Source organism: Triturus cristatus, chromosome 5_2, assembly GCF_964204655.1.
Source record: "Triturus cristatus chromosome 5_2, aTriCri1.1, whole genome shotgun sequence".
NCBI classification, from domain to species: Eukaryota; Metazoa; Chordata; class Amphibia; order Caudata; family Salamandridae; genus Triturus; species Triturus cristatus.
In genome coordinates, this window is record NC_140588.1 from 697,537,659 (window position 1) to 697,551,352 (window position 13,694).

At 43.5% G+C, this 13,694-nt stretch overlaps 1 protein-coding gene across 2 annotated transcripts in view; it reads left to right on the top strand.

The window, feature by feature from the left end:
* Positions 1-13,694, top strand: part of LOC146829142 (xaa-Pro aminopeptidase 2-like) — a 565,756-nt gene that overhangs the window by 151,207 nt on the left and 400,855 nt on the right. Inside the window, exon 6 of one of the 2 annotated variants that reach the window (XM_085607766.1) lies at positions 2,917-3,003. The exons of the other annotated variant lie outside the window; for it this stretch is intronic. Within the exon in view, the coding sequence (XP_085463892.1) occupies positions 2,917-3,003 (87 nt within the window). The remainder of the gene's footprint in view (positions 1-2,916; positions 3,004-13,694) is intronic. 2 annotated transcript variants of the gene reach the window in all.

Here is a 13,694-nt window from a genome sequence, read left to right on the forward strand (position 1 = left end):
ATTTCACCCGACAAGCAACCCAGAAACACATTACCTAACCACTTCCCCACCAATGATTCGAAAGGTCTCTTGCAACCAAATTCTATTTTTATCCAAACGGTCGATACCCAGATTTCTTCAGAGATTTCATTATTGATTCTTAGACTCTGCCAACTCACACAAATGCAAGGGAAACCTCAGCTTGAACCCTCTGACTTGAGACCCTTCACTAAGGCATGGCCCCACAGAAATGTTTAAAATGACATAGAATGGTCTTTTTCTCTTTCAGTCAGATTTCAGATCACTATGTAGGAGAAAGAGGAAAACCTTCAGTTGCTGCATGATGAACTGCATCTCTTGGACGATGGTGATGTATGGTTGATCGTTCGCCTCAAGCTCTCTTTGACATGGTTTAACAAGGGAATTACTTTGGATCTCATTTGTGCTCCAGTGTATCTCTAGTAAGGTCTTAAACTGGTTCACCAGCTTCACACTTAGGGGCCGATTACGATCTGGGTTGGAAATCTCTCCGACCAAGCCATATCCGGAGTGTTTTCCGACCGAGCCGGAGTCCTGCAGTCCGACCAAGCGAGTACAATGCGGCCGTATGCTGCCGGACTCGGTTCGTTGGACTCCCATAGAAGTCAATGGGAGCCAGTCGTATGACGCGTACATGGGCTCCCATTGACTGAATGGGTACGTCTCGCACAAGGGCACCCGCTACAGTGGGTACGGGTCGGTGCCATCCGCACCGTACATGCCTGTGTTGGGGGGACCCTTGGGTCTCCCCAGGGTCTCCCCCTGTGTCCGAGTCGTAGGGCTGTGGGTGACAGGGGGTCCGACGCGGACCCCCAAAGGCAACTTCCCGGATGTTTTGCAAGCTGGACACTCTGGCTCGCACCAGCTGTCCGACGCGTGCATCGTACTGGCTCGGTAGTAAATCGCATCCATTGCACACCGCGGTTAGCTTACGGCCGAGACGTACGGAGCGGTTTGGACCCGGAAACGACTCGGTCGGTGAATTTCACATAGCTCGCACTGTACTTGCTCGCTCGTACAGCTGTACGAGTCAGGCAGAAAACACGCGTACGGCTCGTAGTTTTTTCGGCCGGATCACGTTCAGTGCCCTTCCGACCCGGATCGGCATCGGCCCCTAAGAAGGATATAATTTGCCTAATAGGAAACCCACCGACTCTTTCATCTGAATCTTTGATATGGTTTCCTATAGGCTCATCCCTGTCACCCAGCTATTCTGTCTATAGTTTAAACCACATGTGATCTTTATGGCAACACAGGGTATGTTCTCTCACTCGTGTGCAGATGATGCCTACTTCTTTTTAAGAGTCTTTCTCCTATTTCTAATGATGTAAAACAAAACTCCTACCTTCGCCTAATTGACTAAAGGATGTCACCCTTTTAAATTCAGCCTGATTAAGATCCAGTTCAAAACCCTCACCCCGTTTGGGCATTAATCACTTCTACTATTACATCTCTCCAGCCCGGGCTTATTCTCTTACTAGCCCTGCTTCGGCTAAAACCTTACATTCCAAACTAGACATCTGTTCTCTCAATTTAGGAACACACCTTGAAAGTGGCAAACTTTTTCTTTTGAGTTCACTTTCTCTGTAGAATAAATCCACCCATTGCCCCTAGAATCCCTTAACACCTGCATCTATTCGCATCAACCCTAGTCACTCCGATTACTGAAAAAGAGAAACTGATAACAGCCAGACGGACGGCAAGCACAAGAAGCAAGAACATATTCAATGTGCAGCCTAGCAAAGCTGAAAAAAACAAGCAATGGACATAGCCAAGACTTCCTAGACCAGGATCTTCAGAACTGGAGGAACACCATCTTTTCTGGCACTGTACTTACTGCCACAATAATTCTCTTCCAACTCTAACCACAACATAACTTTTCAGGAGGTCATACAACTTTTTCTCTCCAGATCATGATCTCTCTCTTTCTTCATGTTGTGCCAAGTAATACCTGGCCCAGATGTAATTCTGCTACACTGGCGTAATTACTATCGTAATTTCGTCAATTTCACATTATGCTTCTTACCTGAAATTCCTAAAATTGCTCTATTATGCCAAATTGCGGAAGTGCATGCCATTTGTGAAAAAAGTGCTCATGTGCTCAGCAACTACATGAACAGCTGTTGTTTGCGGCACCAGTGTTTTTTGCAGAATTACGAGCAAGACATTCACATTTTGCACTAAAATATAGCGCTTCTTTTGCATTTTACATAAGTGTGCCTAATTTGATGTAATGTTCCTGAAATTTTGCATAGTTTAGCAAAAAGAAATGAATTTCGCACACAGCTACTTGTGATCTATCAAACAATAGAGACACCGACTTCGAGTCCAGAGAAATTCAAATGTCTGTTTTTGGAGTGTGCAGTAATTCATGCTAGAAACAGGTGAGCATCCAATCCCCTCCCTGTTGTGCCTTTAGGGTTTAGTGGCAATGCTTACTAATGGGATTCTACAAGGACCGGAATTGTACCAATGCCTTAAAACACATTTCAACCACTATTGAAGTATTTTACAAAAAAAAGGAAAGAACTCTGAATTATTTAAGTAGAACGTGTTTTCTACCTTGTGTTCAGTGACCTAGTCTCACAATCTCACAGCATAATGATTTCGAAGGCTAACAATTGGATTTCCTGCATCGTTCTCATATAAAGGAGACCACAAAAAGGGAACTTGCACAAGGCTTCTCTTCATAGAAGATTATCACCTTCAGTCAGTGCCACGAGACGTCTTGAGTGAAGTTACATGACAATATCTTCCTGTAATAAATGTTGAGAACTGGTACATTTTTTTATCTGACACGTCATTTGCCACCACTGTATCTGTCCAAATGTGCATAGTTCTGTTTTGATTGTATGTTTGATCGCTGTGGAGTAGCAGTATACCTCTTCTCTATTGCAGTCACCGTCAGTTCCACCGTGGGATGGATCGTCAATGAGACTGCACCAGGAGAGGCCACTGGCTTCGACCCCTTCCTCTTCTCCATCGGTATGTTTGTGTGAATCACTCTGGCGACAGAAGTCTGGCCAATCTCCAGTAATATACAGAGTTGTGGTTTCCATTGTGGTAGTTACCAGGGTCGGACTGGCCTGTAGGGCGATTAGCGGACCGTACCTGATGCACTGGCCTGACTGGTCAGTGTATGCTCTGGTTTTTTAGCTGTTCCTGGGCCTGTTTCATGGTCTGCTTGGGCCGTTTTTTACTGTTGTTTTCCTTGAAATTAAAGCAAACATTGCCTGCAGCAAGTTCAAATGCATGCAATCTTCCATGTATAGCACAACACTCATAGATTGTGTCTTAGATCAAATCAGTAAATATGAAACTTTCCTATAAGAGGAGTTGATCACCCAGATGTTAACATTATAACACGTTTTGTCCTTGTAAACCGTGCTGCCCAGCACTTTGCTCATCACATGCAGTGAACAGGGGGCAAAGGTTCTACCGCTTGGAAATGTATTGTAGACTCAGTGAAAGATTAACAGCGAATTGCCAAGAGGAAAGGATGACCTGGTTAATGAACACCGGCTTTTAGTTCTTTATCCCCTGGTTGGCAGTCTTCGTTATTGCCTGGATTATCTATGGACAAGGCATTGCCCAACACAACAACGCGCTGTTAGAAATGTTTGTTTGAGCTTTAAAAGCCAAAGCTAATTAGAAACAGAATGTGACACGTGGCAGTGACAGGCACCGACGGGCAGCTCTAGGATCAACATACACTTTATGAGGGTGAGCTGTGGCTGGGAGTGCACAGACAACTGTGAAATTTATTGTCCTCTCCTCACAAAGTAGACAGAATGGTGCCACTCTGCCTATGTGTAATTCTGAAGATGTTTCCATTCACTTTATGGGGTCAATATATTTCTTACTGGTGCATCTAATTGTAAACATATTCATAGGTTCATTATTTATGTCCAACAATACTTACATTCAAGGTGGACATGCATGTTATTACATTACATGGAAGAGTGTAATCTCCCTATTAAGGCCCATCACGAGTCACCTGTGACAATTTATTGCAAGCACATTTTTATCTCGCAGTGTCCCTCTCTAGTGAAGTATTTATGAATGGTAGCAGAGAAAGATGCGTACGGTGATTTCATGATAGCCCTACTGAACTTTAAGAGGTGCACAACGCACCTGACGTGTGACTGACTCTGCCCCAGCCGTACAGCACTGTCAGATAGGTACCTAACATGCACTTTACATGTGACACATCACCACAGCCCTACCAGCCTACGAAGTGTGTAAATGGCATTCGGCTCAGTCCTTCTGGTCTTTCACGGGTGTGCCTGACACGACAGCCTTTCAGGGTCTTCTCTGACATGTGACTATGTCCTACCCTGGAGCATATAAAAGGTGCACCCATCACGTGACTGACTGCCTTGTCTATCTGTTACATGTGCGCAACGTGTGACTGACTCTTCTGCATTGTTACTGGCGTTTCAGATGTGCGTGTGTTTTCTGTCTGGCTCTGCTTCAGGTCTCCTAGTCTGGCCTTTCAATGAGATTACCACAGAATTCCCAGCCTGTCAAATGTATGGCTGGTATGTAACCTACTCTGCTACGGCCAGTGTCAACGGTGTGCCCCATATACGAGTAACTAAAGCCAATCCTGCTTGCCTATCCAGAGGTGCGCCTGGCGTGTGATTAACTCTGACCCAGCCTACTGTCTGTTCGGAATCACAGCCCTTTTAGGAATTCCCTCGTTTCCCCAGAGGCCAGCCTTCCATCCGTCCCTACTTGCCTCAAAAGTGCTCTCTAATTTTGGAATACATTTCAGAGGTTCACATCATATGTGTTGAAACCCAAGACTGCATTTTTCACAATTCTAAAGGGGGCCGAGTGCTCTCTGAATGTATTTAAAATAGAAGCAAAGAGCAGATTTTAGTTGCACATTTTGTCATGTTTCTGGTCACAGAAAACACAGGGTCTGATTCACTAAGAAGGTAAGCTCGCTGATTCACACTTCCATGTAGTATAGATTTACTGCTTTCTGGAATTCACAAACCTTCCCAAGGAATCACCGGAAAGCTGCTCCAGGTGCAGGATTCTTTGCATATTCCTCAAGATCATGTGACCTTTCTAACATGATACCGTTTCTGCAGTGCGGCATTCTACATAGTTGAGAAGAGGGGAATAGGATCTGTTATGCAAAAGCACATTTTTGTGTCCATGGGGAAATGGTTTTTGCTGTGGAGAAACCCCATTCCCTATAACACCCTATAAATCTCCGTGTGATCCATTCCCATTCCTATCATGGAAAGAAATTTACACCAGTTCTTGGCTAGAATAAAAATCATACATTTCCAGGGTGGAAAAGAGTTTGTGAATGTACATGTTTGTGGGCATTCACATACTTCCAAGGCTAACCACGCTTTAGATTATCAATTTTTCTTCCCGTTGAGTGAGATTTACGGATGCAGGGGACTCACTTCACATTTGTATGAGAGCTCTCAGCACCCTGAAATGTGCTTACACCTACTATGAACCCTTTTGTGAATTACTGGCAGATGTAACAAAAGTTACATTTAGTAAGAAACTTACATTTATGGCCAAATGTACCTCTGTGAATAGGGCCAACTGTGCCCATTTGCAAGCCTGAACTCACATATAAGAGAGACTCCTGGAATGTTTTCTGAAGTCGACCTTGCAGCACAGAAATGAAGAAAAGAGGATGTACATCCTTATAGGGACTCAGTTCACTGCTGCAACAATGAAATGAAAACATGGTGTATGGTGATTATGAAATGGCAAAGCTCCATACATCATGACCATCAGTTATAATCATGCAATGGCAGATGGTGAATGCATTGGTGGTTGGGCACATTTTTTAGTGGTGAGACTAGGGGGTGGGAGGAAACAACCAAAATGGAAGACATAATTAGAATTCTTAAAATTGTACTTACCTGCCGCTACGGCTGCTGCGTTGCTCCTCTCCCGATCCTTGACTCCAGCTGCATACTGCGCAGGCTCCCAGATGCCAATCCAGGCGCTTCTCTGATGCCTTGAATATTATTCCCAGCATGAGAGAAGCATTGGATTGGTCTGAGCAGGCTGGTGTGCTGCTCAGACAGTACCTGGGAGCCTGTGGCGTTTCTACAACCTGGCTGTGAAACACTGCTGGGTTGGAGAAACCTAAGTGCGCATGTCTGTTTGGCCAGCCTAAGACAGTCGGCTAAACTGACATGCACAGATAAAATATTCCACCATTCCTCCCCCTGCCATGCCTGTTACACAGGATTGCTTGGCCCGCCACGCTGAACACTTGCATTGTTGGCTATCTGACAGGCAAAAATAAAATCATAATAAAATGCTTTTATTATCATTTTATTTTTTATCTTTTAGCAGGGGGTGGTGATCCTCTGACATTACGGAGGATACGCCCCTGTGTGAATGACATGAGCAATAAATGGCAGAGCTCAGAATGTCAACAAAAACACCAGGATGCCACAGTATGCTCCTCACTGAATACATTCCATTGATGAACTATTCTGACTGACATTGACACCGATGGTGACAAAAACACATATGTTTTTCCAAAGCTGAAACAAAGGGGATTGCCTGAGAACATCCACCTAACCAAGGAAAACAAATTGCTACAACTGTTATCCAAATTCAGCTTTTTATTGTGAAAAATAGTCATGGGCTGAGTCACAGAAAAAGTATGACATATTCACTCAAGTCGCTTCTTCTGTGTGTAATAAATGTATAACTTTTTGGAAGATTCATTAAGTATGCGTGAAAAACTGCAACACTGAAATCCCAGAAGTACACATGGAATTATTTTGAATATTTAATTTAAGACCATGCTTAAGCTTTTTTGCTTACATTAATGTACATATTGTATGTTAGACCAGGCATCCTTGGTGTGGTTCCCCTCTAAACTTTTGCCTTCAATGCTCCTGTTTGCTGAATTTGTTTTTGCTGGATTTAGGACTCTACGCACTTTACCACTGCTAACCAGTGCTAAAGTGCGTGTGCTCTCTCCTTAAAACATGGTGAAATACGCTACACCCAATTGGCCTATTTTATTTACTTGTCAATCTAGTAAAGTGTTACTACATGGGTTCAGGGCCTGTAAAGTAAATGCTACAAGTGGGACTGCAGCACTCATTGTGCCACCCACTAAAGTAACCCTTTAAACACTTATCAGACCTGCCATTGCAGCCTGTGGATGCAGTTTTAAATGTCCATGTTTACCTGGCAAAATAAACCTTTTGCTAAGCACAAACCTTCCTTTTTAACATACATAAGTTACCCCTAGGGTAGACCTTGACCAGCCCAGAGGGTAGGGTGCAGTGTATTTTAAAAGCAGGACATGTCCTGTTAGTGAAAAGCTCCTAAATTCATTTTTCCCTACTGCAAGGCCTGCCTCTCCCATTGGATAACATTGGTGTTACCTTATTACATTTATTGATCTATAACTTCCAATTGAGAGCAGATGGAGAGATCGAGATTGGTGTCCAAAGAATTGAAATTACAAGCTCCTTTTATGGGTAAAGTCGGATTTTTGTCACAATTCTGAAAATGTAACTTTTAGAAAGTTGGCAATTTTTGTCCTGACCATTTGGTGCCTGCAGCCTGATACTGGGCCACATGACTAGGTGTAACTGGCAGTCGGTCTTTGTGTAGTGCTACCAAACAGTGAGACAAAGGGAAGATAGGTGTTGTCAGATGGGCCACTCTGAGTTAATGAGGTGGAGGAGCTCACACTTACCACACTTGCTCATCACAAGAGCTCTGCCTGAACACACTCGCAAAGGGTTGACACTGGTCTTTTGTGGACCAGGACATGGAGGAAGGGAGATGTCTGCCACTTCGGGGGGGTGGGGGTGGACACCTCCAGAAGCTTCCTCCACTTCAAAGTGGGCTTCAGGTATAAATATTGGATCTCAGACCCCAACTCTTCATTACATTTCTGAATCTGTGGACTTTGCCAGAAAGAACTGCTGTGATGCTAAAAGACTGCCACTCTGAATGAATTAATATTTTACAAAGCGTGCATATGCCCATAGGCTTCTTGGCGTTAGCAAATTGACTGAGCTAGATTATGATCCTGGTGAGACTAATTTGAAAACAGCCACGTTTTGAGTGATTTTCTGAAATGAGTCAAGTTGGTGTGAGATTTTAATTGCAAAAGCAAACTGTTCCACAATTTTACGGTGGACGAGATAAAGCTTCTGCCACCCCAAAGTGCCCTTTTAGACATCACTATATTCTTTGAAAATGTGGAAAGTAGCATTCTATTAGGGAGGTACCATTGGGACCTAGTCTTTTGAGATTCCGGGCCAGAGTCATGAAACATTTTCTGAGCAATGCAGAGGGCCTTAAAAGCAACCAATTTTTCCACCGTCAGACAGTGAAGATCAACTATTACCTGGGAGACTGACTGAATTTTGGAATATTAAGGAGAAGGCAGGAAGCTGCATTTTGTAGGATCTAGAGTTTATTTAGTAATCATTGTTGAATGTCAACATAGAGAATTGCAATAGTTGATTGTGGTTAGCACTAGGGCAACAATTACTCTTTTCTGAAGCTCAAAAGGGATGTAGAAAACGTTTTCTTCAGAATTCTTAGAAGATAGAAACATGTCGAAGTGACTTGATTGATTTGGTCTGAGTAAGTCAATTTATCGTCAAACAGTACTCCCAGACTCTTGACTGTTATAGCAGGAAATGGAAGACTTTCAAAATCCTGAGGACACTAGATGAGTGACCAAAAAGAGGAGTCATTCCCGAACAGAAGACCCTCAGTTTTACATGAGTTAAGTTTGAGGCAGTTATTTCCCATCCTTCTGTCAGCCTCCAACATGCAATTTCAGCAACGCTTTGCCACCTCTGGAAGGTCATTTGAAATGGAGACCACAATCTGGGTGTCATCAGTATAACAAACTAAGGAGAACCCGAAGGAACAAATCAGTTTTGCTAAAGGTGTGACATACACATTGAATAGTGTAGGGCTTAGTGATGGCCCTTGTGAAACTCCAAAGGGGAGGGAGAAAGGCTTGGATACATGATCACCAAGAGCAACCGATTGTTTTCTGTCTGAGAGAAAGGAACATGGGGGTATATTTACAAGGGCATTATCGCCGCTTTAGCGGCACTTTATGCCGCTAAAGCGGCGATAATTTCATCGCCCTATTAACAAGGTGGCGCTAACATGCATTAGCGCATGTTAGCTGCCGTTTTAGTAACGCCACGCATCTTAGCGATATACATCGCTAATGAGATGCACAGTAGGCGTACCTTACCGTAACACCATGACAAAAGGTCCCGAACAGGACATCACGTTATTTACAACGTGGCCCTGGAACCACGAAGCGATGATGTAAGCCGCGCTAACCGTGGTTTACGCCGGATCCTTACGCCTGGTCAAAACTTGACTAAGGCATGTTTTGAATGGGAGGTGGATTCTTTGGTTACGTCCACACTCCCCTATTATCAAGCTTTTCATTAGCGTGTTAAATCATCGCTTGATTTCACACGCTAATGATGAATATCGCCGTCTATAGCAGGTTTGTACATCGCCTGTGAGCAAGGCATTGTAAATATGCCGCTAACACGGCGATGTAAACCTGCGATAGGTGGCGATATTCCAAATCGCACTAAGCTGGATTTGCGATGTTTAACGCTATTCGAGTCCCTAATCCCTATGATCTCAAGATGGCCAATAGCACTTTGTGATTGACAGTGTCAAACAACGCATACAAATCTGGGAGGATAAGTGCAGCATTACCACTGTGATCTACTATCGCTCTGACCTCTTCCATTGCCACAATCAGCGCAGTACTGTGATTGCCTCTAAAGCCAAACTGAGATGAATCTAACAGATGATTACTATTAAGAAATGAGGATAGTTCAATATTCATAAACTTTTCCTCTATTTTAGCTAGGAACTGGAAGCCGAGAAATGGGATAGTTGCTCATTACTTTGTGTGGGTGGAACAAAGGTTTCTTTATGAACGGTAAAACAGAAGCCTTTTTCCAAGGTCTTGGAAATTGTCCTAATTTAAACATACTGTTTAAAACCTGGGTGAAGTGTAATGCTATTGTTTCTGGAACAAGGTAGTGGATTCTAGGAGGGCAGGGATCTGGGGGGGGGTGTAAGATTTAGTTAAGTCAATTAGTTTTGTTACCAACTCTACTGTCAAAGGGGTAAAATCATTAAAAGTCCTGAATACTACAAAAGGGCATTCTGATATAGGGTCAGATAATTCCGCTTGCTTAAAGGAGGAGACAAACTTCAATAACTTTAGGTTGAAAATCATCAGTCAATTTGTCACAGAAGGATTGGTTAAGGCCAGATGTATTTTTGTTGTTGAAGTTTACGAGTGTATTGACCATCTTAAAGTGTTCATTAGGAGAACGTTTAGCGGTTTTGATTTTTTCAGTATACTAGGTAGACTTTTCAGTCATATACATAGCTTTATATTGTTTACGCACCTCTTATACTTGTCTCTTTCGTGAGGCCTATAGTTTTTCCTCCATTTTTATTCCTGTCTTCTACAAATTTGTTTTTGTTATCTTAGGTTGACCGATCATCAAGCGGCTGATGGTTTACCTATATGGGTTTTTAAAGTGGCCAGCCAATCCACTGCTTTACTTATCCATTTGGTATAGTTTGAGGTTGCTATGTCCACGTCATTAACCAGAAATGGTTGGGTATCACAGAAGTTCCTGAAACTTATTTCCATCAATTTTGTGCCTAACTCGTGATTTAACAGTTTGGGAGGGGTCAGTACCCAGTGCTACTTTATTAGGAATCTCCATGGAGAAAACTATTGCTTTATGGTCTGATCATCTCAGATGTAGAGAGGACACAAATGTGAGAGCTGGATTATTGGTAAAAATATATCACAAGCAAGAAACCCTTGGGTCTATGGAACAAGAGGAACTGTCATAAGGAGTGACCTAGCTGCATGGGGGTATCCCTTTAAAACAACAAAATCCCTCACCCACCTAAGGTGGCATGCTTCATCATTGAGATTCTCCCAGTGCCGTGATGCCTAGTCACAGCGCTGGCTACAACCCCCTCACTGAGGGGTAGGAGCTTAGGGATGATTTGTATGGAGAAAGGTATACTAAATACTACAATGAGAGCTCAAGGTTAGTGGCATTTGCTGATCAAGATATTGAACAGTTAACTGATAACATTTTGAGCTTTGGCCTTGCACAAATGGTCCATACTACCACTCATTTAGCCAGCCACACTCTTGATGGCATTTTTACCAATAATTTATCACACAGAGAAAAGGGGGTTTGGGGTCCAAGGAGTCTTAAAGACCTGCAAGGGTTAGCTCCCCACCCAAAGTATATGTTACAAGCAAGAAACCCTCAAATCTATGGAACAAGAGGAACTGTCATAAGGAGTGACCTAGCCCTCGTGGGGGTATCCCTTTAAAAGGACAAAATCCCTCACCCACCTAAGATGGCATGCTTCATCATTAGGATTCTCCTTCTGCCGTGATGCCTAGTCACAGCACATGCTACAACCCCCTCGCTGAGAGAGAGGAGCTCAGGGATGTTTTGTATGGAGAAAGGTATACTAAATACCACAATGAGAGCTCAAGGTTAGTGGGGACAGCAGCACAAAGTTAAAATGTGTGAGAATAAAACTATCTCCAGGGTACGTAATATCCCTTTATTCGTGCATCCATGGGCCAGGATTAAAAACAGGGCACTTGCTGGAGGAGCATATACCCGCAGTTAGCGTCAGAGTATGGTCGGCATGTTTCAGTCTTGTCACCATCTCAGCGAGGTGCAGTAGCTTTCTTCAGTACTAACTAGTGCTGCTGCTCAATAGATTGTAACAAATAAAAGTGAAAAATAACTATAAATGATGCAAAACCATCCAGTGATCCTTCGTTAGTCTGAATTTCGAAGGGATTCACTGGCGGTCCCTAAAGAAATGTGTACATAAAGATTTTGTCAAATTTGCTCTAAATCTAGGTCAAAGTATAGGACAGTAGTAGTGGCTCCATTAAGTCCATGCAAATTTGCATTTATGCCAAAGCTATATGTTAGAAATTCCGTCATTTCATTACAGCTCCAGGCTTATAAAATAATTAAAAAACAAAGTACAGGAGTAAACCCGTTAACCCAGGTGAGACCGGGTGGTGTATGTACCAAAGCAACAATGTCTCAACTGGTGATAATTTGGGAGGACAATTATGTAGTCAATGATACAAATATGTACATGCCAGTATTTCAATTCAGGCTGAATTGATTGACCACAACAGTGCCGAAGTTCTGTGCTGGGTAGTCGACGGTGTTTCAACCTGCACAATTCCAGGTCATCATCAGTACAACGGTCACTAATTTCATAGTAGTGCTGATGGGAAGTACTACAGAGAAACGAGTCTTGCTGGGTGGCCTTAAAGGTCCAGCGAGGTGGAAGATCACTGAGATTCCACTGTCAGAGATCAGTGGATGATCTGGCGTGGAAACACAAGGGGAAACACAGGGGTTGATCAAGAATTCGTAACCTGAAGGGTTAGCATGGGTCGATTCAGACAGGGTTCCAAAGGATCCAGGGGCAAGGATATAAACCAGTGGGAGATCAGACAATGATCTGGTGTGGAAACTTAGTAGGTGATCAAATCGTAACCTGGAATGAAATGAAAACAGATTTATAAAGCGCAACTCAACCCAATGGGCATCAAGGCACCTAACCAAAAGCTAGATAGATAAAATAGACTTGCTTACTGGTAGGCCTTAATAAAACACCATGTTTTGAGCGCTTTTTTAAACTGGTCTAGTGACGGTTGGGCCTTAATTTCTGCAGGAAGGGCCTTCCATAAACGGGGAGCCAAATTGGAGAAAGCTCTACCACCCCATCTGACTTTCTTTACCCGGGGAACTACCAAAAGATTCTTCTCAGAGGAACGCAGGCTCCTGCTCGGAGTATAGAAGGTTAGCAAAGAACCTAGTGCGTTAGAGGATCCGGAGAATAGGGCTCCAAACACTAAGCACAGGAGTTTAAAAGAAATCCTCTGCTGGATTAGAAGTCAGTGCAGACTTTTTCTGGCTAAAGTAGCCGAGGACAGAATTGGTGCGGCGATAACAAATCTTGCTGCGGCATTCTGTACCACCTGGAGGCGAGAGATGAGACCCTTGTTGATATCAGCATACAAAGCATTACAGTAGTCCAATCTTGAACCCACAAGAGCAACTACCGCCTGCTTACGAGCCTGAGGGGAGAGATAGTGAACAATTCTCCTCAGAATCTTGATAACCCCCCAAGAGGTGGCCAACGTTCTATTAACCTGTAGAGTCATATTCAGTGAGGTGTCAAATATAACGCCGAGATTCCTAGCCGAACAAGATGGCATAGGGCAATTTCCCAAAGATGGGGGCCACCACTCATTGGACCAGATATCCTGATTATTCCCAAAAATCAGCACCTCTGTTTTTTCGCCGTTCAACTTCAGGGAATTTTGAATCATCCATTCTGCGACTGCTTGCATGCAGTTCCTGAAGTTGAGAGCGGAGGTGCAGGCCGAATGAGCTAAGGACACCATAATTTGGGTATCATCGGCGTATGACACCACTTCCATCCCCTGAGATTTCACAAGCCTAGCAAGTGGGGCCACATAGATATTGAACAGGGTCGGACTCAAGGCCGACCCCTGTGGGACCCCACATTCCAGGGATTTAGCAGGGGAGAGGAACTCTCCAAGC